The sequence below is a fragment of the Phodopus roborovskii genome, unplaced genomic scaffold (assembly GCF_943737965.1).
Source record: "Phodopus roborovskii unplaced genomic scaffold, PHOROB, whole genome shotgun sequence".
Taxonomy (NCBI): domain Eukaryota; kingdom Metazoa; phylum Chordata; class Mammalia; order Rodentia; family Cricetidae; genus Phodopus; species Phodopus roborovskii.
Window position 1 is genome coordinate 4,298,387 of NW_026125264.1, and position 26,239 is coordinate 4,324,625.

Sequence of the window (26,239 nt, forward strand, 5' to 3'; positions counted from 1 at the left end):
GTTATGTGTCCCTAGAATTAGAGGTTACCAGAGTATCCTCAAACATGGGCTATGGTTAGAAATTCAAATGTCCTGGAGCTCGTTCAGCCACTTTCATGATGTTTGAAGATTTGAACTTGACCTTCATCCTGCTGATTCTGGGGTTCACTGTTGTTGGAAAAAGACCTGCTTTTGAGAGCAGCCAAGGGATCCCTGGCTACGGCTAGCAACAGGAAAAGGAAGTCCATGTGAATATCAACCTTTCTGATGGGCTGGGATGTAGTTTAGCTTACTATTGAAGTCATTTTGGCCTTTCTTAACACATGCACTGGCAAAATGGCCGCAACAATTGCAGAGTACCCCAGAAGGTGGTTGTGGGGCAGGGAGGCCACACCAAGCTGTGAGGCCCAGGAAGTCTGTCAGGCTGACAGCAGTGTCCCATCTGCTTCCCATGGCAGAGGACAAGTGGAGCAGCTGGTGCATGAGCGGGACAAGGCGAGGCAGGACCTGGAGAAAGCTGAGAAGAGGAACCTGGACTTCGTGAGAGAGATGGACGACTGCCACTCCGCCCTGGAACAGCTCACGGAAAAGAAAATCAAGTAGGTCCTGGGCCCACAGCTTTAGTTCCCGGGCTGCCACAGCAGTGATCACCCCCACTCTTGGGCACCAGTCGGGCCTGGGATGCTGCCTGCTCGGGTGACATTGCCATTTTACTGGAGCCAGTGCAAGTTGGGACAATTTTTGAAAACACCTTTTTTTTTTTTTTTTTTTTTTTTTAAGGAAGGGTTGCATCTGACAAGCAGTGTCCTCCTTTATATGATGTAGGTAAAGTGACTCTGGTGTCTCCTGTGTGCCTATGGCCATGGGGAAAACCCTAGCTCTGTCCATGAATATATCTGGCTCTGTCTTAATTTGAGTTCAAGATGGTGAGTGATCTGGAAGAAAGAGTACCTGGATTGATCCATAAGGGTCAGTAAGAGAAGGGGGCTGGGGGGGCCAAAAAGAAAAACACAAAGTTACCTCTTGGGTTTATTAACCAGACATTGGAGGAAACCCCCCCCCCCGCATGAAGATTTCTAGGGCTACAGCATGGAAGGAGCATCTCCAGCTCCCCATATGGGTGGGAGTCTTAGGTCCTGGCCAGCCTCAGCTCATGTCCATCTGCCTGATGCTTTTAGTCATCCAGCTCTGAGAGCACTGCTGGTTCTTTTTCTTTTGTTCCATCTTGGGGTGGGCACTCAGCTAGGAGAGTCCCAGTCCTGCTGTGCCTAAATCCTTCACTCAGCTTCTTGCCTGGGGGCTTGGGAGGCCAGTCCAGCATCTTTGTGCTTAGCATTGAGTGAAACACTTGTCTCAATGTGGCCAGCAGTGCCTGGGAGGAGAAAAGGGGAAGGCATTTCACGTGGAATGAGTGTCCACCTGCTGAGGAGTCTATGTATCTTGTCATGTGTACTGTGTCACTTGAAAGCCATACTTCTTCATAGCAGTCCTGACACCTTGGGAATGTGGACTCTCATATCTCCCGAGTGTTACTCAAGATCTTAAAGAAGACTCCCACATAGGCTTGATGGGAGTTCAGGGGACTTTACCAAGATTTTCATCCTCCTTTATTTGTCTTGTGTGCAGCTTTAGTGCCTGTGTCCACCTGACTGGGGGCCTGTTAGGCCATCATGGACTCAGGGTCAGATTGGAACCACAGCAGCCTAGACAATACCTTGCCTACAATTCCTGAAGGCAGCTGGTTTCGGGTAGCACAGGCTCAACACAGTGATTTCATGCTACTGGACCTCAGCAGCAAGCCCCTTCCAGCAGCAAGCAGTTTGATTCTATTCTGCTAAATGCTGGATTTAAACCAAAAGCCCATTACTTCCTTCACCAGAGGTGAAGATCTGGAATTCTCATGAGACTCTTAATCTCAGGGTCGTGGGTTTGTGCCCCACGTCGGACACCAAAATGTAATTGGTCTAAGTAATAAAAACCCAGAGTCAGATATAGAGGAAAATGCTGAAAGACCAGAGAGAAGGAGCAAACCACTGCCACACCTTACCTCTTTAGCATCTCAGCAGACAAGGGAGCGAGTTCCTGTTTTCTCCCTGCTTATATCCTGTTTCAGCCTAGCCACCCCATTTCCTGTCTGTCTGTATAGACCTCCAGACCTCTATGGTTAGCTAGTGGCAAGCTCCATTCTCTGACCTTCAGGCAGGCTTTATCTGTACACGCAAGAAATCACCACACCTCTCTGAGTCAGCTGCGGCCTTTGGTTCACGGTGAAGACCCAGTATCTCCCCTTTCTCCATGACCTGTGCACTTGGGTTCCTATAGAGCTGCTCTATAGAAGCGAGTCCTGCCTGCTTTCCTGCAGCCAGTGCTGCCCCACACTGGCCAGCTCTGGTAGGACAGGGCTTGTGACTGTGTCTATGTGTGTCCCTCTCTGAGGGGAAGGCTTTGTCCAAGTTGACATTATGGAAGTGAGGATGTGAGCCTTGATTACAGCTATGTGTGAGAATTAGTGTGTAAATTCCAGGTTTGTGGAGAGATATATGAGTGTGCATGAGAAGGTGTGTGAGACTGTTGGCTATGTAGATCTGAGGAGAGGCATGGGGATGGATGGGTATGAGTGTGTCAATGAGCATGGCTTCATGCTCACTTCTACCACCAATGTCTTGACAGGACGGTGGTAACTTTCAAAGAAGCTAGCAGTGAGGTGTCTACATTTAAGGGTTTCCAGTCAAACCTGAGCTGCGGCCTCATCATAGGAGGGTGGGTGGGTATAAGACTGAAACCGAGTATGGAAGATCCACTAAGTGGTGGAGTCAGGGCATTTGACCTTGTTGGTTCAGTCATATTTTCCCTTGGCACGGGCCATGTTGGGTTATCACAGAAGGTGTCTTCATAAGAAAGGACTTGTGTTTCTGCTGTTGTGAGCAGCTGGTGACTGTTGGCTTCCCAGCCCTCTGAATTCTTCCACAGTGCTCTGGCCCAGGCTAACTCCTCTTCACAGCGTTGGCATTTTCTACTCTAAGAACCTCTCCTTGTCTTCTGAGAACTGCCCATGAAGTATCTGTTTTCAGAGTATAGCTGTTGTTGGGGAGTAGAAAGGGCTTTGGCTATGATCCAAAGTTAGGGTGCTTACATAGAAGAAAATGGCAGGTGACTAAGGCAGGCCAATAGTGCAATCAATTGAATGTCATTTTTTTTTCTCCCTTGATGTGGCCAAAGGGGTGACACAATCATGAAACTTTCACTTTACTCCCAAGTGTTGGGTCCAGAGTGCGTGCAGGGCTTGTTCTTAGCTGTTCCGTATGTGACTCTGGGATGTTAAAGCTTCCTCTCCAGATCTCATCATGCTAAGGCTGTAGGGAACAGTCCTATCCTCAAGGACCACCCTCTCAGGGACATGTGTCAGCTACTTGCCAGCCCTAAGTTAGTGATACTCACAGAATATTCTCTTCTTTAAACATTACGTTCCAAATTGATTTAGAAAGCAAACTTATTTTGGATACTAGTTTGAGATATAGAACTGAACTACCTGGTTGGCATGTATAGGGTTTGGGTCTCTCCTAGTCATCTGGGAAGATTTGATGGTGTGTCTTTTGTGGGGGAGGGGTTAGAAGAATATAGTCTGTCTCTGTCTCGTGTGTGTGTGTGTGTGTGTGTGTGTGTGTGTGTGTGTGTGTTTATATACAGGAATGAACAGGAGTGAATGTGGGGGGTGGGATGCATGTGCCTGCAGATGTGCCTACATCTGGAGACCAGAGGTCAGCTATAAACCTGCCCATCTTGTTTGATGAGATAGGGTCTCTCACCTCTCACTGACCAGGCTAGGCTGAATCCCAGCCAGCACTGGGGATCCTCTTGCTTTTGCTTTCCTGGAGTTGGGATTTGAAGTACGCACTGCTGTGCCTGACTTTTTTCATGGCTCTGGGGAACTGAGGTCCTCATGCTTGCACAGCAAGTGTTTAGCTGACAGAGCTATCTTCCCAGGCCCAGTGGATCATCAACTTTGGAACAGCATTACTGTGTGTGAATCTGCTTGAGGGATGTGTGGAGATGCTGAGTGAGCCCATACCTGTGAATCTCATCACAGAATAGTAGGGAATTATCAGTAGGTTCCTGTAAATAACTTTCATGGTTAGGTTAGAGTTTTATTACTACAAATATAGTGAGGGATATATATATATATTTGTTACAGAAAATTTAGAAAATACAGGTAAAACCAGAAATCTCACTTTTAGAGAGTGTCTTTGCTTCTTTTTCATAAGCTTATCATTACTTAAAAGATGACATTATAGGGGGTTGAGTAGATGACTCGGTGTACTGATGAACCCATACCTTCTCTTGGGTACCTATTCCTTTGATCCCTGGGAATTCACTGTCTACAGGTTTTGTGCAGCCTGGTCCCTAGAGAAGGAGGTTGACTTTGATGTGCATCTGGCATCAAAGACCTGTGACAGGGCTGCTGTAGGCCAGGGTTTCCAGTTGTGGTGTGGCACAGTGTGGGTGTAGGAGATAGAGAGGCAGAGGACATCCGGGGTACCTGCCTAGAGGTCTCTGCGTACTTGCTCACCCAGGGCTCCAAGGGCAGCTTTGAGTTTTTGCCATGTGTCCACCATCACCCCAGCCCCCTTGTCTGGGGGGGGGTCACCACCAGCCCATGAGGGAAGAATACCCATCAATGTGTTTATTGCCAGCATATGCAGTTCATCTGCTGAGCAGATTGACAGGGTCCAGTGGATGGGAAACTCCAAGGGCAGGTGTTCAGAGAGGCAAAGTGACACTTCTAAGTGGGACTGTGTATTTTGTGCTATGTTGTAGGCACCTAGAGCAAGAGTACAGGGGAAGGCTGAGCCTCTTGCGGTCAGAGGTAGAGATGGAGCGGGAGCTATTCTGGGAGCAAGCCCGTAGGCAGAGAGCTGTGCTGGAGCAGGATGTGGGCCGCCTCCAAGCTGAGGAGACCAGTCTCCGAGAGAAACTGACCTTGGCCCTCAAGGTAGGTGGGATGCAACCCTGTTGTAACCTGTGAAGGCATGTGTTGGCAGATGTTTTAGTTAGGATTTCTATTGCTATGAAGAGACACAATCACCACAGCAACTCTTATAAAGTAAAGCATTTAATTAGGGACTAGCTTACAATTCATCCATTTTTGTCATAGTGGGAAACATGGCAGCATGTAGGCAGACATGGTGCTGGAGAAGGAGCTGAGAATTCTATGTCTTGAACTGCAGGCAACAGGAATTGAGCTGTCTCATTGGGCATGGCTTGGCATATATGAGACCTCAAAGCCTGTCTCCACTGTGACATACGTCCTCCAACAAGGCCATACCTACTTGAACAAAGCCATACCCTCTAGCAGTGCTACTCTCTATGGGTCATGAATTCACATACATGAGTCTATAGAGGTCATACCCATTCAGAACACCACATTCCACTCCCAGCCCCATATGCTTGGAGCTACAACAATGCAAAATATATTTAGTCCAATTTCAAAAGTACCCATAGTCTGTCACAGTGTCAACAATGTTTAAAAGTTCAAAGTCTCTTCTGAGATTCATGAAAATCTCTTAACTATAATATCCTATAAAGTCAAAATGCAAAAACAGATCACATATTTCTAACATATAATGACACAAGATATATATTACCCTTCCAAAATGGAAGAAAGGGAAGATAGTCAGGGAATACCAAGAGCAAATACCAGCTAGGAAAATCCCAAACTGGGTCTCCGTGTCTAATGTCAAAGCATTCTTCAGATCTCCAACTCCTTTAATCTTTGTTGACTACAATACACTTCTTTCTCTTGGACTTGTTTCACTCTGTCAGCAGCTTTCCTCGGAAGGTATCTCACAACTGGCATCTCCAAGGCAGTACAGGCTTCAATTTCACAACTTTACACAATGACCTCCCTAGGCCTCCATGCAGGGACATTCCTGACACATGCGTGGCCTCAGCAGCTTTCCATAGTCATGGAGGACAAATCCATAGCCCCTCTTTTCTATCCTTGACGATAAAGCCAGAACCGCATGCTAAAGCTGCCTAGTTCTGTTGCTTGCTGAGGCTGGAACACACCCCTTTGTTCAAGTACATCTTTATCAGCTTTCTTTTTTGTTTTTTGTTTTTTGTTTTTTTTTTTGTTTTTTTTTTTTTTGTTTTTTTTTTTTTTGGTTTGGTTTGTTGTTGCTGCTCTTGTTGTTTTTCGAGACAGGGTTTCTCTGTATTGCTCTGGAGCCTGTCCTGGAACTAGCTCTGTAGACCAGGTTGGCCTCGGACTCACAGAGATCTGCCTGCCTCTGCCTCTGCCTCCCGAGTGCTGGGATTAAAGGCATGTGCCACCACCACCCAGATTCTTTATCAGCTTTTTGGTTTTGATGGTTTCCCTCATGCCTAAACTTGGCTCTTCTGGAATTGCTCTGTAGACTAGGCTGGCCTCAAACTCAAAATTCTGCTAGCTCCTGCCTTGAGAGTGCTGGGATTAAAGGTGTGTACCACCAAACCCAGCTCTAAGCTTTTCTTTAATTCTTTTTCACAAGTTGGAAACTTGGCTGAATGGGATTATATACTGAGGTCATCACTCCCTTTATTCCATTTCTTAATTTGTTTATCTCCTTGAGCATAGGACTTAGCTCCATTCCACTTTCTGGTGCTACTTTTCTCCTCAAATTGCACATTTTGTATTTTTACTTGTTCACCTTGCTCCTTTTCATTATAAATCTGTAAAAATGGCCAGTAATAACCACACAACAGTCTATACTAGGCTTTTTTGAGATTTCCTCTGTCAACAGAATTAGTCTGTATCTTGTCATTTTAGCCTCAGGCAGGCTCTTCAGATGAGGGCAAAAGCAGCCACTTTCTTTACCATAATATCACAAGAACAATCTCTAGGCCACGTGCTATAAAATTCTTTTCCTCTGAAATCTCTTGAACCAGGCCCCCATAGTCAAACAAACCTCAGCACCACTGTCTTCCATGCCCCTACTAGTATGGCCCATTAAGCATCCATCTCTTAAAACATTCCATTGCTTTCCTAACCCAAACCCCAAAGTCCAAATTCCTCCATACAAATGCATGATCAGGCCTATCACAATACCCCAGTCCTTGGTACCAACTTCTGTCTTATTTAGGGTTTTTATTGCTGTAGAGAAACACCATGGCCACAGAAAACCTTATAAAAGAAAATATGTAATTGGGGGTAGCTTACAGTTCAGAGGTTTAATCCATTGTCATCATGATAGGAAACTTGGCAGCATTCAGGCAGACATGGTGTTGGAGAAGGAACTGCAAGTTCTACATCTTGATCTGCAGGCAACCGGAAGTGAGCTGTCTCACTGGGCATGGCCAAGCATATATGAGCCCATCTCCACAGTGATACACTTCCTCCTATTAGTGCTGGTCTTTATGGGCCACACACTTATACACATGAGTCTATTGGGGGCCATAGCTATTCAAACCACCATAGCAGAACAGGGTGATGTCATGCTCTCCCTAAAGTAAGAGGTCTTGGCTTTGCTTCATCCTCCTCTGTTCAGAGTCATATGTGTTGACGGAGTTTTCTTTACTGCCTGGACCCACTGCCATTTACCTCAAATCAATACAGAGTCTTAATTATAAACTGTCTGGCCAATGGCTTAGGCTTTTTACTGGCTAGCTCTCTCTTAATTATTAACCCATTTCCATATCTCCTAGCCCTGCCTGTACTTCCTGCCTGGCTACTGGCCAGTTAATGTTTTATTCATCAACCAATAAGAAACACATATATATACAAAAGGATATCCCCCCATCACATATGAACTCAAAATCAGAATGAGTCAGTTACCACAGCCAGCATGGCTGCATCCCTAGGGTCTAGGAACACCTCTAGACATTGCTTGCCATGGCCTGGGCTTACAGTCTGGAGCAGACACAGCTTTTAGGGTTTTGATGAATGTTCATGCCTTGTACCTACCCTGCCTTTGGCTATCAAAAGCTGTCTGAACTGTTTAGGCTGCTAAGCTCCAAAAGCGCCTACCTGTGAGCCTTCTTGCTGTTCTCCTCCCAGCTTCTTCTCCTTACCTAATGCCCAAGGACCTCTATGATCTCTTTCTCTCCCACCCTGCTTCCTGCAGTCCCTGCCCGTTGTAGTAGGAGCATCTGGACGTAACTGACATCACCCTAGTGTGATGGCACTGTCTTGATCCTTCTCAGCACAGCCCTTGTCTACAGACAACCACCCCTGTTGTGCTAGATCTCTGAGCCATATTGACACAGCTTCAAACCCATCATGTTAAGAACAGCTCAAAAATGCTACATTACCAGGCCATTCTTGTGTCACTCATGAACTTTCTGAACTTGAGAGTGGGGGCAAGAAAAAAGGTGACAGTAGGAAGGCAATGACCTTAGTGTTGTTGGATGTGTCCTAAGAAGTTGTTGGTTCCACCAGCAGAGGCAGCAGGCACCCTCACGCCCTGCCATTCTCAGGGCGCTTTTCTGAGAAATGCTGCTGGAAACAAGCCTCCAGCATATAGAGAAGTGACATAGACACTTGCCATCGTCCTTCTTTGTGTCCTGAACCCTGTCCATCCTCACCTGTCTCCTAGGAAAACAGCCGATTACAGAAGGAGATCATAGAAGTGGTGGAAAAGCTTTCAGATTCAGAGAAGCTGGTCCTGCGCCTACAGAGTGACCTCCAGTTTGTGCTGAAGGACAATGTGAGCCTTTTTGCTATTCTTTTGCTATTCTAGGTTTTCAGAGCAGTGCCTGTGGGTGGTGAGTCCTAGTCAGGGCACCACTGCCTGTCTTCCCAGGACCCCTGATGCTGATGTATACATGTTTCTCACTTTCAGCTGGAGCCTCATAGCATGGAGCTCCTGGCCCAAGAAGAGAAGTTCACAGCCATCCTGAAAGAATATGAGCTCAAGTGCAGGGTGTGTGCCTTTATGGATCTGCTTGGCCATCTTGAGCATCCCTGGGCCCTGCTCCTACAGCCTGCCCTGCAGCAGTAACAGGAAGGGGGGACCAGCTACACAGGGCCAACACTGTGTGTTCTCAGAACTCCCTGGCTCTGACCCCAGAGGCCATGTGAGGCCTCATTTCTCTCCCCTCCTTGGTCTACACGTGTAGGGTGGCCCACAAGTGACTGTAGGAACATCTTTTCCAGCAAGAACTTCTTGTTCAGGCTGAGCTCAGCCATGCTTGGGCATTGCTTAGTTGTGCAGCAGATATCCCAGTGATTAGTGAAATCCCAGGACAGAAGGCATCCCTGACTGTACTCCCAGGATGAATCTTCTTAAAGAAATTTCAGTGTAAGAATAGAAAGGAAAATCAGACTTGACATGGTCCATTATTAATGATACAGAAAAGACCTTTGATTTATAAAGTGATCTGTCACAAATCCTTATTAGTCAACTTTCAGTTAGGCTTAATTTACCAAACGTTAACTTATGTAAAACTTGCTAGAAACATTATTTACAAAGAGATGCATGTGTGTGGTTAAAAACTTCTGCCCTTGAAGCTGGATGTATAGTAGTGTACTGTTTCTGCTGATGCAGGAGGATTGCTGGCACCCAGGAGATAAAGGCCAGTCTTAAGCCAAACACATACGTATAATCACAGTGCTTGGGAGGTAGAGGCAGGCATGGTAGGAGTTCAAGGTCATTCATCTTTGACTACATAGCCAGTTAGAAGTGCACTTGGGCTACCTGAGACCTTGTCTCTAAAAAACAATCCCCTATCCCCCCACCTACACCTTCCCCAAAAAACCCACAACAAAACAAATATGGGGCAGCCTGGGCATTGTTGCAAGACCTGTCTCAAAATCAAACAACAAGATCATAAGAGCCCACAGGCCTGTTTCCTCTCTTATATCATAGGTATCAAGCAAAGTACAACAGTAGCTGCTGTTCAGTATCAAGAAATACAAAGCATGTCATGACTTAATTTAGTAGAGTTTTGTATAGTCTTGGAAATCACCTCCATAGACAGACCCCTCGTAGACAACATTGCCAAGTAACCAAGGATAAGTAGTGTGGGTGCTCAGCTAATGGGCACTTTAAAACTACATGAGGTTGTAGTCATTAGAGGACCCTCATACATAGCATGCATAAGTTCTAGTTCTGGTCTCCAAAGCCAAAATAAAACAAACCCGTTCAATAATCAACAACACTGACAGAGATGGGAAAGCGAAGGTCAGGAGAGTTTACTATTCAGTCATTTCTCTTTCTCATGTTTTTACTACAATAATAAAAACTATGACATATGATCATTTATAGCTACCTGAAGATATTACTGAAGGATGTGGCTGAAGCAGACAGCTGGTTTTAGTTGCATCTGATTATTTACAGCTCCATTGACTGTAAGGCTTTGCTCTGAGTCTGTTCATACTGAAAATCTGTAGCTATTTCTGGGGATACCATTATAGGCATTGTTATGACACCGAGAGTTACAAAATAGTTTTACACGATATGAAAACTGATTCCCACATTGCAGAAGGCTGAAATGAATGAGGCAGAAAACAAACTCAGAAATGGAACCTGCTACTGTTTTATGTGTGTCCTTCCTTCCTCTTCCTGTGCTGTATCTTGAGCTTCCTCTAGTTGGGGCATCCTACAAGTTGAGTAAATGCATGCCCTGGGAAAACACGTGACCTTGCTTTTAGGGCCCTCTGGTTGGAGCAGTCACAAAACTAGAAATATGAGCCTATAGTCAGGACTCATTGTTGTCATACTTCCCAAGATTCTGCAGGACCCAAGGCCTCCCAGGGAAGTCTGCTATAAAGCTTCTTTTCCTGTCCTTTTAACAAGCAAGTGTCTGAGCCTGCTCACCCAGACATGTCATTAAAGTGCAAGCAAGGTGCTTGTCACAAATGTACTCTTCATCCTCACCAAAGGGTGTCCCTCTCAGTTCAGTTTCCTGTTACCCAGCAGCCTCTACCCCTCAGGCTTCAGCTTCCCAGATATTATTCTTTCTCTCTGTTAAGTGCATCACTGCTCTATAGCATTTAATCTAAAACAAATGGCCTAACAGCTGTAGCCATAGAACATCCTGCCAATTCCACCTCAGCTGAGAGGAGAGAGCAATCACATAGCCCTGACATGTCCCAAGATGTTGATTACTAAGCATGTGCCATGCCACCATTCTGGTGGTAAGTAGCACCTGTTGAGAATTTTCCTGTTTTCTTCACAGTCTCAACTTTTTCCCCCCTTGAACCCCTTTTATATATCCAGTGATGTAAGTATGAGAAAGTCATCAGGCATTGGTGGTGCATGCCTTTAATCCCAACACTCGGGAGGCAGAGGCAAATGGATCTCTGAGTTTGAGGCCAGCCTGGTCTACAGAGCTACTTCCAGGACAGCTAGGTCTATACTGAAAAACCCAGTATCAAACACACACACACACACACACACACACACACACACACACCCCATGAAAATGTCAAGAAATGACTTCCGCAGACTTCCTCAATTCTGCTTTAGGTAATAGTCTCAAATCCAGGTTTAGTGTTCCATGCTGGAATGTCAGAATCTGCACCTGCCTATATGTCTAGCCTGTAGTAGACACTCGGTGCAGATGGGGCTGGCCTTGGGTTTGGCCTCCCAAGTCTGAATGGCTGCAGCAGCTGGAGGAGATATCTGGCTCTGCCTACACAGGACCTACAGGACCACAATGATGAATTGCAAACAGAGCTAGAAGGCCTTCGGATGCGACTTCCCAGGAGTCGACAGAGCCCCTCAGGGACTCCAGGCACCCATAGAAGGCGGCTCCCTGGACGTGGCCCAGCAGGTAGGAGCTCAGTCCTGAGGGTAAATTGAGAGTTGGAACTCCTGGACATGACCACAAGGCTGCACTTTAATTTGGCTCTCCAGAGGTCAGAGATGAAAGGGTGGAAGACTTTATGTTTTAGAAATCACAAAAGTTATACTTTCCTGACCATGGAGGATACAGGTTTGTGCAAGGGGCCTGTTTCCATGAGGGATCCTGTGAGATACAGGCAGCTTTGTGACAGTACTAGATTTGGAAGGTCACCGGCATGGAGGGTCATATAGCAATGTGGCTAATAGTGGGATATCCCCAACTGAGGGAGTCCTGGCTGCTGGTTCAGTTGAAACCACACTAGAGGATTCCCTGCTCTTGGGCAGTGGGGTCAAGACAAGGCCCATATTAAAGTGCTCTTCATCTTTTCTAGAGGCGGCAGGGGAGGGGGATATTGTGGAGGTGTCATAGTCCTTGTAGAAGGCAGTAGGTACTTTGCTAGTCTCTGCCCTCCCACTGGTTTTACCAGGCTGTCACCCATGCAATCACTCCAACTCTGTCCATCAGCAGCATCATGGGACACTCATGGCCCCTATCTCTGTGCTGTCCATGGATCCAATTGCCCTGGTTATCCCTACCCAGTTCCATTGTGTCAGTCCACACCCCTCAGCATCGTTCTCCAATCTTGAGAGCTCACGAGTCTCCATGTACTCTACAACTATTCATGTTGGAAAGAAGAAAAAATATAACCACAAAGAGATATTCTTAGATCCTCTAAGAGGAACTTAGACACATTACCTGTTTGGGGCATTGAATGGCTGCCAGAATCCCCGGGGGAGTCTCCGTAAGAAGTAGAGAGTGTCCTTGGCACACCCCTGTGGAGGCTAGGATCTAGGATAGAGGAAGAAAGTATGGGATGTGGTCACCTGTGCTGTTCAGCTAGGAGCCCAGCCTAGCCAGATGGTAAAACATGGTGGTTGCTCCTCTGGTGTCTCAGGAACCTGAGTTGCACAGAGCATGTGGCCCTGGTCAGGCGTGTAGAGATAGACCACTGTGGAGCTATTCACATTCCCCCCTGCACCCACCAGAGCCTTCACACACCAGGATTTCCAGTGCTGGACTTAAGTAACTGACAATGTCAGTGTATGATGTAAAAACACATCACACAGAATCACCAAGAACACACAAGACTGAATATCATGTGAGCTGATGCATACATGTTCAAGAGCCTGGAGACTTGGGCATGAAGCTCTATGCAGTAGAGAGGTTGTGGAACTGTCACCATTCTGCCTTGTCTTCTCACTTGCTCTGTGCTCCTGGCATCATCTGGAGCCAGATTTTAATGCAGTTGAAGGGCCTGAAGAATTTAGTGGGAGCCTTCTGGTTCTCTCTCAGTAGCCAGTGATACGATGCAGGCTTGAACCTTGCTGGAGAGATCATTTGGAGGTTAAGAGCACTTATTGCTCTTACAGAGCACCTGGGTTCTGTTCCTAGCAACCACATGGTAAGCCACAGCCATCTGTAGGTCATGATGCAGAGCCCTGACATTGGTCTCTGACCTCCATGGGCACTGTACACACATGGTACATAGACATGTATGCAAAACACACATATAGATAAATCCTTCTTGCAAAAGACTTGAACCCCTGAGTTCTTTTTTTGTGTCAATTTGCCAAACAGTGTGACCTTTCCTTCTGTCCCCTGAGCCCTCAACCATGGTACATCTGGAGGGCAGAGTGACCCTTACTATCTATCCAGACCTGCACTCACATGTTACACATGGAAAGCTGCTGTGTAGAAGTCAGATGCCAGCCATTCTTGACATCATGTCATAGAGTGTCCTCCTTTTTACAGGCAATCTGTTCAAGGGTGACTCTACTCCAGTGAGTTTGGAGACAGAGATCATGGTGGAGCAGATGAAGGAACATTACCAAGAACTCAGGATGCAGATGGAAACCAAGGTCAGGGGATTTGGGACCTCAGGCTGCAAAGCCATGTGCCCAGTGCCTCAGACTGCTTAGCAACCCTGGGCCATTCTGTTCTTCTATTGGATCCCTGTGTTCCCTGGTAGATAAGTTGGAAGCGCCTCATCGCTTTGCCTGTATATCTGGATTATTCCCTTCTCCCAGGGTGTCCAGGCTGTGGAATGCTACCCCACTGGTCTTGTGAAGGTTCCTATGCTATCACACCCTCTAGACTCATGGTATTTGCCAGGTGCTTGGCCAGTCTTGGTCCCAGTGAGCTCACCCACTGAATGTACCTCAGGGTTACTGTGAAGGGGTGCATAGGCACACTGCACACCTTGGGGACATCACTATCCTGTCACCCCCTTTTCTGGACTCTGGGCCATCAGCTCTTTTGAGCATCTTTCCCATTACCCTCCTGTTCATGTGTTGTGCTGCTTGCCAGGTTGTTTGCTAGAACTTCCTAACTAGCGCTACTCATTTTTCTTTAGGTAAATTACTATGAAAAGGAAATTGAGGTCATGAAGAGAAACTTTGAGAAAGATAAAAAGGAGATGGAGCAGGCGTTCCAGCTTGAGGTCAGCGTGCTGGAGGGCCAAAAGGCAGATCTAGAGGCCCTGTATGCCAAGTCACAGGAGGTCATCCTGGGCCTGAAGGAGCAGCTGCAGGATGCTGCACGAAGCCCTGAGCCTGTACCAGCTGGGCTGGCCCACTGCTGTGCACAGGCACTGTGCACTCTGGCCCAGCGGCTAGAAGTGGAGATGCACCTGCGACATCAGGACCAGCTGCAGCAGATAAGGTTTGGGATGGGTTTTTGTTCAGGGCTGCTCACCAAGAACCAAAACTTGACTGGTCAGGATAGAGTACCTGGTTACAGGCAAGTTTCCTTTAGACAAGGGCCTAGGTAACTCATTTCTATATAAAGACTTCAATTCCCATCCCTGGGTCATGAAGCAGTTTTCTGTGTGGTGTTTAGATGGTTTTTTTTTTTTTTTTTTTTTTTTTCTCCTTGCAAGACTAGTAGCAAGATAATGTATCCCCATCACTAAATATTGAGGACATTAGAGAGTAGGTGTATTAGGCAGGGTTCTCTAAAGGAACAGAACTAACAGAAGGGAAAATTACACACACGGAGGGTGGGAGGGTGGAGGCAGACAGACATATTAAAAGTGGATAATTAGAGCCACTCTAATAAGAGTGGCTTACAGAGTGAGGTTTGGCTAGTCCAATAGAAGCTTTCTCTCAACAGAAAGGCCAACATTCCGGTAGTTCAGTTTATGAGGCTGAATGTCTCAGCTGATCTGCAGTGGGACCCTGAAGAAGTAGGGTCTAATACCAGTGAAGGAATGCCCGAGCAACAGAGAAGATAACTTTGCCAATGAGAGTGATGGCAAGCAAGCAAAAAGCACAAGCTTCCTTCTCTCATGTCATTTTATGTGGGCTGCCACCAGAAGCTGTGGCCCAGATTTAAGGTGGGCCTTCTCACCTGAAATGATCCAATCAATAAATTCCCTCACACATGTACCCAGTTGCTTGGGTTTTAGTTGGTTCCAAATGTAGCAAAGTTGACAACCAGTATTAGCTATCACAACAGTACAGGAAGAAAAACCCAGGGGCCCCTCTAATTAGACAGTTAATTTGTGTTAGTGAGGAAAGTCTTGGAAAGCTAAAATATTTGTACCAAGGAAGGAAAGGGTCACCTGAGAAACCTGAATGTGGTGCATTTCATTGTGTCAGTTCCTTGAGAAATGTCACCTGCCTTCTAGTCCTTGAGGCCAACTTGGTAGAGTCAGTACTTAGTTACTAGAGACACAGCCAGTAGATGTTTTCACCCACACACAAAAAAATTACCCTTCCTACTTCCTGGCCTGGCCACCCTCATGTTGGGAGCCAGCACCTCCCACTGGCTACACTGAGCAGATGGTTCACTTGGGTGTTATCTTGAGGCTGGTTGGGTCCATATATTGACAAAGAAGGGATGGATGCATTCTGTCATGTTGACAGCCGCAGCTCAAGTGGCTGTCGTGGCATCAGCTCCTATTGAAGTGGGCTCTTTCATTGGTGGGAGGGGATTGAGAGTAGCCAAAAAACATAGGATGTGAAGGGAAGAGAATCAGAGCCCCTTCTCTCTCCCTTGAGGGTTACAGCAGCAGAGACACTTGGGTCACTGGAGATCTGAGGGAACTGACAGTTGAAATCTTGAAGGACAGAGGCAGCCATCTTCAAGTCACATGCTCTCTCCAAACCTGAAGCTGTCTCCTCTTCAACATGAGGATTGTGTTAAGGGACTGGAACAAAGCTCCTTTGGGCCTTGGGCATGGGAATCCTCTTTCTTGCAGCACCCAGGATGTGCCAGGCCAGAGTACACAGCATGCCTCACCAAGCTGGGTATTTCTAACTAGCCCTTACCTCTCTCCCACATTCTCTCCACTCACTGGGCTCATGAGATGCCAGGCCAAACTGCTTATAGGGTTTTCACGGGGATTTTTGAGTCTGGGTCATTTTTACCTGTCTCACTAACACCTGGGACCTGCACTGCCTAGTAGCACTCAGTGGGACCAGTGCTGCCCAGTAGCCCTCGGGGCAAGGCCTCCAGCCACACTTGACTAAGCACTTGCAGTGTGGTCAAGGATGGGAATTTTAATTCTACCTGATGGTAACCCCTTATTATCTTCAAGCTGTCAGACATGGTGAATGATTCTGTGCTGCCTTCTGTGGTCTCCACAACGGACTCCAGGGGGAGAACAGGGCATCCTGACACATAGGCTACAGAAAGGAGGGAGGCATTAGGCACTCACATAGAGTGGATGTTCAAGTGACTTTTTCTCTCATGAGTAGAAAGGCCTGGCATTCAGCTGGCAAAACCCACAGTGTACGACTGTGTTTCTGCAGGAGAGAGGCAGAAGAAGAGCTGAACCAGAAGTTGTCATGGCTGGAAGCCCAGCACGCTGCCTGCTGTGAGAGTCTGTCCCTGCAGCATCAGTGTGAGAAGGACCAGCTGCTGCAGACACACTTGCAGCGAGTAAAGGACCTGGCTGCTCAGCTTGACCTGGAGAAGGGCTGGAGGGAGGAGAGGGAACAGGAGGTCCTGGCACACTGTCGGAGGCAGCAATTGAAGCTGCAGGCTGTGATGAGTGAGGAGCAGGCGCGGATCTGCAGGTCATTCACCCTGGAGAAGGAGAAGCTGGAACAAACCTACAGGGAGCAGGTGGAGGGACTTGCCCAGGAGGCAGATGCACTGCGGGCTCTCCTGAAGCATGGAACCACTGTGGTGAGTGACCAGCAGGAGAGGGCGCCCAGCTCCATGTCCCTGGGTCCAGACAGCAGGCAGCAGCCACCAGCCCAGCAAGCTGTCAGTCCTGATGGAAGGACTGGGTCACCAGCAGAAGAATGTCCTGGCCAAGGGAGAGCTAAGGGGAGTGATCTTCCTGGCCAGCCTTGTAATTTAGTTGCCATGCCAAGCCCAACCCCTACCCTAGTGCCCAGAAGGTCCTTGGAGAACCTGGGGGTCAGAGACAACCATCAAGATCCACTCAGTACTGAGGAGGGAACTGTCCCAAAGGAGCCAGAGCCTCCTGCCAGAGCCCTAACTGGCCAGGGCCAGAAGCTGCCCTTGCCCACTCAGACCCAGATGTTGGAGCCATGGTTGGGCCCAGCTGCTCTGGACAGGAAGCCAGATCCTGTTGGGGTTCAGAGACAGGCTTTGGAGAGGCTGACTGGAGATGCTGAGGGTGTCCAAGAGACTTGGCTCCAGTTCAGGGAAGAAACTTCCAGGACGAGGCCCTCACTGCCCTGCTCTGAGCTCCCAGATCCACAAGAGGCCAAGTTCAAGCACCTTGCCACTCTAGGGGAGCCAGAGGCCAAAGTGCCATCAGTGATGTCAGAGAGTGAGATGAACGACGTGAAGACCAAACTTCTGCAGCTGGAAGACGTTGTCCGTGCTCTTGAAAAAGAAGCGGACACCAGAGAGAATTACAGGTTTGTCACTCTGAGCCATTAAATGCAATATGAACCCCTCAGACTTGTCCTCTGTGAGCACTGTGCAGTTCCTCCAATTTCTAGCTCTTGACTGCCAGTGTGGCTGTGTAATTCCTATTACTTGTGCAGAAATCACAAGTCTACTCCTGGCTCCTGGCTTACCTGATCACTGGGTCAGCAAGTGGGCCAAGAGAGGAAGGGTAGGCCTTTCTGAGGCTGCTCAGCTGGCTCTGATGTCCCCACCTGTCACCAGTGGGAAGAGGACAGGCACCAGAACATGGAGTTCTTCCTTTGGCCACATATGTAAGAATCTGTGAGAAGGGCAATACTGTAGATATCTACAGTACTGTTCAAAAGGAATAGCCCACAAATGATAGCATGGCTGGGGAGGAAGGGTCTGCAATGTTACCCAGCGTGCTGCTGGCACTGCTGTAAACACTCAGTTAAGGGTGAGAGGCTTGTCGAGAGCATTAATGTGCACTTTGAGCATATTAGTTGCCCTGTAAAAGCCGAGAGAACTTGCTGAGTGGAGGAGAGTAGTCAGAAAAAGGAGAACACAGGGAAAGGAACCTGGCTTCAGCTGCAGGGCCAGCCTGCTCCACCTGAGAAGCTCCTTTTGTAGAAATGAAAGGAATCTGAGCTCTTAGAGCCCAACCCCTGTGAATTTATGGTCGGGGAGGGGGAGATGTAAGGGTGGCCCATATATGCTTTTCTTTAGCCCCATCGGCCCTTGGTTCAGCATACTGCTCCTGTCTACAGAGACAGACTGTAGGTCATCACAGGGGATCTGGCCGCTAGCACACAGCATGCCACTGAGCCGTCTCTCCGGTCCTTTTTTATCATTTTATTGTCATTTTTATTAGCCAACATTCTCCTATGCAAAATTATTGGAAGAGAGAGATATGTGTGAAGAAGGAGGAGAGGGAGAAGGAGCCAGCCTAGATAGTAAAAAAATATTTTCTTAATAAAATTGAAGTTGGGTGATGGTAGCTTGAGCACCTTTAATCCCAGCATTCGGGAGGCAGAGGCAGGCAGATCTCTGAGCTTGAGGTCAGCCTGATCTACAGAATGAGTTCCAGGACAGCCAGGAATACACGGAGAAACCCTGTCTTGAAAAACCAATAGATAGGTGGATAGATAGGCAGACAGATAAAAATTGAAATGTGTTTCTCCCTTAAATATTTAAAGCAGAAAACAAAACAAATCCTGGACGTTTTTTGATGGGCTAGAAATCCAGCACCCTCCAGGCCTACCCACGTTGTTCCCAAAGGCTCTTGCAGTTGTCTAGTTGTCTCCACACCTTGCTTCCTAAGCAGGTGTGTGTGGTGTGGAGTATTGTCCTCAGTACCCTGACTTTGGATAATTCTGGTGTCTGAAGTTCCTGGGGCATCCAATTGTGGGTCAGTTTGTTGCTTCTGCTGTCATTCCTGGTGGCCTTTTCACATGTCTGTTAGTCTCGGTGTGTTCATATTCACTTGAAATTAACCTCAGGGAATCTTGAGAGCCTCAGTAGAGGGTGCCTTTTCTGTATTGCCTTTGCAGAGAAGTGGGACACCGATCACCGGAGACGGCCCGGGCTCCCTTCTATGCCCCAGCTGTGCTGGTGCCCACCCCACAGTATAGCTTCCTTCTCTGCCCTGCTGGTTGTGATGCTGACACAGATGCAATGCTCTGGGCTGGGCCAGCTTTGTGAGGCATGCTGCTTGCTTATGGCTACAGCTTACTCAAGGCTTCAGTTCAGCCTCCAGTGTTTTGTTTGGTTTGGGGCCCTTGGAGAGTATGGCCTCTGTGAAGATGGCGTACCCTACATGTGACTTGGCTCTTCACAGGCTCTCGGTGTTGTTGGCAGAGTCTAGGTGCTAAGTGCATGTAGGAGTTGTGGGTGTGGCCTTTGGGGAGCACATACCAGAGCTTGCTCCCCTGGAGAGAGAGGGGATGCTGCCTGCAGAGCTTTCAGCACTCCCTGCCAGGAGCTGCCTGTGAGGCTGTGTCCAGCTTTCCCCTTCCAGGCCTCAACTGGCTTCTTCAACTTTGACCACAGGGCTGAGTTTCAGAGGCTTTCTGAAGAAAACTTTGTGTTGAAAAGTGACCTGGGGAAGATTCGATTGGAACTAGAGACTTCAGAGAGCAGAAATGAAACACAGAGGTAAGGTGGGCCTCACGGTTCCCTAGACCCGTGTACTGCATCCTGTTGGTACTCTGGAGTGAGCTTGAGGGGGGCAAGACAGTGGGGGACTGAACAGGTTTGGGGGCTCCAGCCACCTTCTATGGGTCAGCAGCCCCTAGATTCCTGTACCCTGAGCTCACACAGAGATCTAGTGTGTGTACAAGCTGCCACTTGACTGGCATCCCACCACAGCTCAGGACATGGCATATGTCAGCCCTGTAGAAACATTCCACATGGCACTTGAGGGCTGGGGCTGCCAATGTCTGCAGGGGAGCAGAACCTAACACAGCCTGACGATGGCCCCCTGTGATGGGAGATGCCATTCTGTATATATGTTTCTCATACTGGTTAATGAATAAAGCACTGTTGGCCAATAGACAAAAAAGATAGGAGGGACTAGGAGACAAGGGGGGAAAAAGGAGTAAGGAGGGGTCAGCATGGAGAGAAGGGAGAGAACAGAACCGCCGGCCCCTGCTCTCCGGTAAGACCATGTGGAAATACATAGAAATGGGTTAATACTTAAGACAGAGCTAGCCGATAAGAAACTAGTACCTGGCCATCAGCATTATATCAAATACAGAGTCTCGGTGTGTTAATTGGGGCTGGCCCAGTGGCGGGACAAGACCAGCAGCGGGAGGAAAAACCTTACTCCTTACACCACTGTACTTTTCTCCTGCCTTTACTACCGGCATCTTCAAGTCAGTGAATCAGAGCTGGGGACAGGGCTGAGCCCAGGCTATGAAGTGATGCTTTTTAATCTGCTTCTTCAACAGGCAGGAAATTGAGGTTTTAAAGAGTGACAAGGAACAGGCCTGCTTTGACCTGAAAGAGCTCCGCACACAGGTTGGGTACTGATTGGCATGGGTGGTGCCGACTCCCTTCTTAGTCTCTAAGTAATTTCTCTCTAATGAAAGGGGAATAGAGAATTTTTCCCAACAAGATCCAATTGCAGCCGACACAGCTCCCCTTATCAGGTCTCTGCTGAGGACCGAAAGGCCCCTCCCTAGGTGGGCAGCTATCCCAACTGTTAGCAGTCACGTGTGCCATTCAGACTCCACACGGTTGTCTCTCCATGAGTATTTGTGTTCTCACCTCTTGCAAGGACACCCGGTATCACCCCAGTTATTCTTTAAGATGCTTCTCTCAGAGGGGCTGGGCGTGCGCCATGGGCTGTGGGCTGGATGAGGCACTGCCGCCCCCTCCCACAGCTGGGGCAATCTTGTCTCCCCTGCCCGGGCCTGTCCCCCTCTCCTAGCAGGGCCCCGTTGTAAAAATTAAAAGGAAAACAAACACAGTCAACACTCAGGTGCTATGGTTAGGAGCTCAAGATTTGAATTTTGGGGAGAAAATGCCTCGGCCCTTAATGTCACAGCCGAGGTACAACAATGACAGACTCTTAGAGCATATTTCGATCGCCCAGTTTTCACACCTGTCCTCATTGCTTATGCATTGGTTCCTGCCTAAGTGTATCAACTGGGTAGACTCCGATGTTCTTCCCAGACATGTGATTGGAGTTTCTATTAGGGAATCCCTGTTACCGTTTAGTTGCCATGCCAACTTTCCCACCTGGCAACCGCATTCTTCCTTCCCTTCCAGAAATGTCATTTCAAAGTGTGATATAAGTGGAACTGTTGTGTGTTGTGTGTGGGGGGCACCACTCAGCTCCCAAATAAATCACACACAGAAGCTTATTATTACTTATGAGTGCCCAGCCTTAGCTTAGCTTATTTCTTGCCAGCTTTCCTTAACTTACATTATACCATCTACCTTTTCCCATTCTCTACTTCTGTAAATTTTACTTTACTCCATGGGTGTCTGGGTGGCTGGATGTCTGGGTGGCTGGGTGTCTGGGTGGCTGGGTGTCTGGGTGGCTGAGTGTATGGGTGTCTGGGTGGCTGGGTGTCTGGGTGTCTGGGTGGCTGGGTGTCTGGCCCCTGATAGCCTCCTCCTCTTTTTCCTCAGTTCTCCTTCTATTTATCCTCTCTGCCTGCCAGCCCCGCCTATCCTTGCTCCTGTCTTCATATTGGCAGTTCTGTTCTTTATTAGGACCATCAGGTGTTTTAGACAGGCACAGTAACACAGCTTCAGAGTTAAACAAATGCAACATAAACAAAAGTCACACATCTGAAAATAATATTCCCCGACATGGAACTATACCAAGTGTGGCCTTTGGGGTTGTCGTTTGTCACACATCACCATTCCCTGGTGAGTTTGAGGGATTCTCTGTTCAGCCACTTTCTCATTATTGCTGTATCTGTGTTTCCTGTGTGTGTTCTTCTGAGTCGTATCATGATACTCTGTTCTTAAATACTTCAGCAGGTGTCTCCCCAACAAGTGCATCTTTTGCTAAACTCAATATTGTAATGCTTAAGAGACGTAACCGTACTAGCTCAGGCCATACTCACATTGCTTCAATGATCCAAAAATTACACAGTAAGCAGCTGACATACTGCAGTTAACTTTCAGACCCACCCCGGAAGCCAGCCACATTGTCTTGTTTTCTCTGATGGTGTGCTTTGACCAGTACCTTGAGAGACATAGTGAGAAGACTAGAGAGCTGAGGTGATCAAGAGCTAGTGTTTCTAATGTGCATGTCTGTGGGCATGGTGCTTCTCTGTGGGGCCAGATGCTGGAGAATACTAGGCAGAGGTACCAAAGGTCAGTATCAAAGAGGGTCAGCTGAATACTTCTTCCCATGGATCCATGGAGACTCATGGAAGCACAGGGTGGCTTCCTCACTCTGCACATGTTCAGTCACATGGCAGTCAAGGACTGGGGACAGATATGGAAGTGTGGTCTGCTGCAGTGACACATTAGCTCTGTTGACCCAGAATACCTGCTTTCCCCCATGACATTGGCTTTAGAGACTTACCTCACAGGCTGTCCCTAGTCTGTATCTATCAGCTGCTTCCTCAGTGTGCTTTGCTGTTTGGTCCTATGTTACCTGTTTGACTTGCAGACCAAAGAATGATAAAGACTAGAAGGGTGGTGGCTGTAGTACATAACGGCCTCTCGTGGCCTGGGTTGTCTCTTGTCTTACAGAACAGAGCAGGGTTTCCAGTTCTCAGCTCTGCTGGCCACTGAGGCTAGATCATCCCCTGCCTTCTGTGAACAAGTATAGCCTCTGCCTATTTGCCCAGCTTCAAAATGTCTCCAGGAGTTGCCAGATGCCCACAAGGAGAAAAGACACCCCTGGTTAGGAAACTCTGGAATGATCTGAATTGAGCCACTGTTTAAAAGCATTTTTTAAATGTGTTTTAACTCTTTTTTGCTGTAGACTCAGAAGTACAAGGATGAATTGTCACAGCTCAACTGCAGGATCCTTCAGCTGGAAGGAGACACTTCTGCCCTCCACACTCAGAAGGAGGAAAATCGTGTTGCCATCCAGCTGTTAATGCAGAAGCTGGAGGAAGCGGGGTGCCGGGAGGAACAAGAGGTCAGGGGTCAGGCTGTGCCTAGGGAGTGGTTGGAAGGACAGCCTACTCAGTGGGGGAGGTCAAGGAGGTAGGTGGCTACCCCCAAAAGTGAAGTAAAGGGCATGCCCTGGAAAAATGGGTCAGCCTGAGCAGTTTTGGTAAAGTCACCATTATGCAGAAACGGGGACCGACTGTTACTGCAGGTGACAGGAGAGAAAATGGTGGGGTTCTCCAGCTTTCTTAGTGAGATAAATAGCAAGAGCTTGAGAGTGCCTCTGTATGTTGGTGATAGAATTTTGCTTGTGAAGATTGTACCTAAAGCATTATGGATTGATTTAGCTGGAAGTGTTTTTATTGATGTCCTATTTATAATAGAAAAAAGGACCAGAATCAATTTGAGCATCAGCAAGTGAATGAGTAAATGATGGCACTGCCATTAAATACCAAGTTCTCAAATAGCAGGGTTTGGGAATGATCCAGGTTCCATAAGGACAGCACTGCAGGACACTATGTGCTTTCTGATACGAGCTCATAGTAGATGTGCACTTGAATAGAAGGGTATAAAGAAATTAGGTGTGGACCTCAGACTCTCAGGGACTTGGAAGATGAAAATTCTCCAGTTTTATTCTTGCCTGTAACTTTCTGATTTCTGTGTCTGTGTGTCAGAATCTGCTTATGAAAATGGTTTTGTTTGTTTGTTTGTTTTTTATAAACAGGGTGTCCAAATCCAAAACCTTGAAGTTGAACTTGAACGTGTAAATGAGGAATGCCAAGGCTTACGACTGTCACAGGCAGAGCTGACAGAAAACCTCAAAGAAAGTCAAGGCCAGGTGGGTAGATGAGGGTTGGAAGCACTTGTTCCAGTCCTAGGCTATGAGAAGTATCAACAGTAGGATGGCAGTTGCCATGACTCATCCAGCCCAAAGATGTTACTAGGCCAGCCAGATATTCTACAGCTGACCAGGAACTCACCAGGCTCACAGGCATCCCCATTCCGTTAGTAATGTGGACAGATCAGCTTTGCCTCAAACAGGATATTTGATGGAGCTAGGCTTTTCACTCCTGTTTCTGGGGTTTTGGAGGTAAACAGGCTGTGGCAACCAGTTCTTTTGAGCTGTCAGGGATGTTCTGTGTTTCATATAAAGCATCTAGCATCAAACTGATTGAACTTGTGTTTCTGTCTTACCTTTGCTTGATTGAAGGAGTTGGATGAGTTATGCATAGTTTAATAGCAGAGGCTGCTCATAGCCATGGTGAGCTCTGTGGTTCTAGCCCCCTGGGTTTAGGACCTTATGCTGTAGTCTATACCATTCCTATCCCCAAAGTCCTCGATGCCTTGTATATTAATCACACCTGAGCCATATAGTCAAGTCTAAGGACACTGAATTTTCTCCCCCACATAAGGAAACCAGGCCAGGCTCACATGGCTCATACCTCACTCTGGTCACTGAAGTAGGCTGTGATGGACAGTGAATGGAACAGAACCTGATTCAGCATCAAGGACCAGAGCTGTTTTTCTGAAGGTTCCAGACAAATCTTTCTCTACTGCATTGCATTGAGACACTGTGGCTAGCAGGAGTTTGATTCTGAGTCCCTGAGGACAGGGAGTGGGCCCTTCTGCCCTCTGTGGGGTGACCCTAACAGAGAATATAACGCTATCACTTTTCACTGTCTAGTAATCACTATGCATTTATCAGTCATGCCAAAACTTATCCTTGTAGCTGCACAGTGTCCAGCTGACGCTGGAAGCTGCACAGTCCCAACATGATCGGATTGTCCAGTGCCTGAAGGAGCAGATGGTTTCTGGAGCTCATGTAGCTGAGCTACAGCACCTGCTCAACCTTGAGGAGGATGCTGGGAGACGACTAAATGCACAGCAGGTGAGTGGGGATGTGGCACTTCAGGCTAGCTGCTTGGGAAAAGGGCACTAAGGACAAGGAAGCTGGAACAACAAGGGATGTCTAATAGATGCTGAGGTGTAGATCAGGGTCATAGTTGAAGACTAGGAAACCAACCAACCCCATGGGCCCCTCCAGCCAGGGTCCACAGGTCCTCCCAAACTCAGTCTGTCTTCAGGTCACACCATCATGGTCAGTCATCGTTGGTGATGAGTGACACCATGCATGATGGAAGCTCATTTGGTCATTTATGATTAATATTCTGAGGACAGTGTCTACCATGTCTCCCTGAACTTGACAAAGAGGTGGAGTTACTATAGCCGTGGAGACATTGCTGATATCTGCACAGGTAGCCAATCATCTATATCATGCATTTGTCATTTGTGCATTTTGTCATTTTTCACTTAAAAAACAACCCAGGGGGGCTGCAGAGATGGCTCAGAAGTTGAGAGTACTGGCTGTTCTTTCAGAGGTCCTGAGTTCAATTCCCAGCAACCATATGGTAGCTCACAACCATCTGTAATGAGATCTGGTGCCCTCTTCTGGCATGCAGAACACTATACGTAATAAATCTTAAAATAAAACCCTCAGGAGCAGTGCTTATTAGTACAAACACTGGTGTGTAACTTCTGTGCAGGAAGAATATAAGCAGCAGCTGAAGGCCAAGGAGGACCAGGTGGAGGATGCTGAGGCTCGGTTACGCAATGTGGAGTGGCTGCTACAGGAGAAGGTGGAGGAGCTTCGAGAACAGGTGAGTACAGCCTCTTGCCCTTCCTCCTTATGTATTGCATATCATGCCAGAATTGTGGCTGCCATTCTCAGGAATCCTCTTTCTTTGCCTAGCTCTTCGTTACATAATTCTATGTCCTTCTGCCTCTTTGTCATGAATGTCACATGTCAGAAGCACATGGACACATTTCTGTCTTTCTATAGTGTCAGAACTGATTAGATTAGTCATAAATTCACAAGCTGCTATGTCCATGTCCTTGGCTACAGTTTGGCAAGCACTTCTGGTTTCTCTTGCTAACTGCCCATTGGCAATCATAGGTTCTTTTTTATTCCAGTCTTAACTAATATACCACACATTCCATTTCACACAGTAATCTACAAACATGT

General features: G+C 47.5%; 1 protein-coding gene across 1 annotated transcript in view; it reads left to right on the forward strand.

Moving 5' to 3' along the window:
• Positions 1-26,239, forward strand: part of Ninl (ninein like) — a 68,476-nt gene that overhangs the window by 40,108 nt on the left and 2,129 nt on the right. The window contains exons 10-23 of the mRNA XM_051193952.1: positions 438-578; positions 4,795-4,969; positions 8,550-8,660; positions 8,796-8,876; positions 11,598-11,730; positions 13,555-13,661; positions 14,156-14,463; positions 16,557-17,642; positions 19,684-19,788; positions 20,583-20,652; positions 23,087-23,245; positions 23,942-24,055; positions 24,947-25,105; positions 25,761-25,874. Of these exons, the coding sequence (XP_051049909.1) occupies positions 438-578; positions 4,795-4,969; positions 8,550-8,660; positions 8,796-8,876; positions 11,598-11,730; positions 13,555-13,661; positions 14,156-14,463; positions 16,557-17,642; positions 19,684-19,788; positions 20,583-20,652; positions 23,087-23,245; positions 23,942-24,055; positions 24,947-25,105; positions 25,761-25,874 (2,863 nt within the window). The remainder of the gene's footprint in view (positions 1-437; positions 579-4,794; positions 4,970-8,549; positions 8,661-8,795; positions 8,877-11,597; positions 11,731-13,554; positions 13,662-14,155; positions 14,464-16,556; positions 17,643-19,683; positions 19,789-20,582; positions 20,653-23,086; positions 23,246-23,941; positions 24,056-24,946; positions 25,106-25,760; positions 25,875-26,239) is intronic.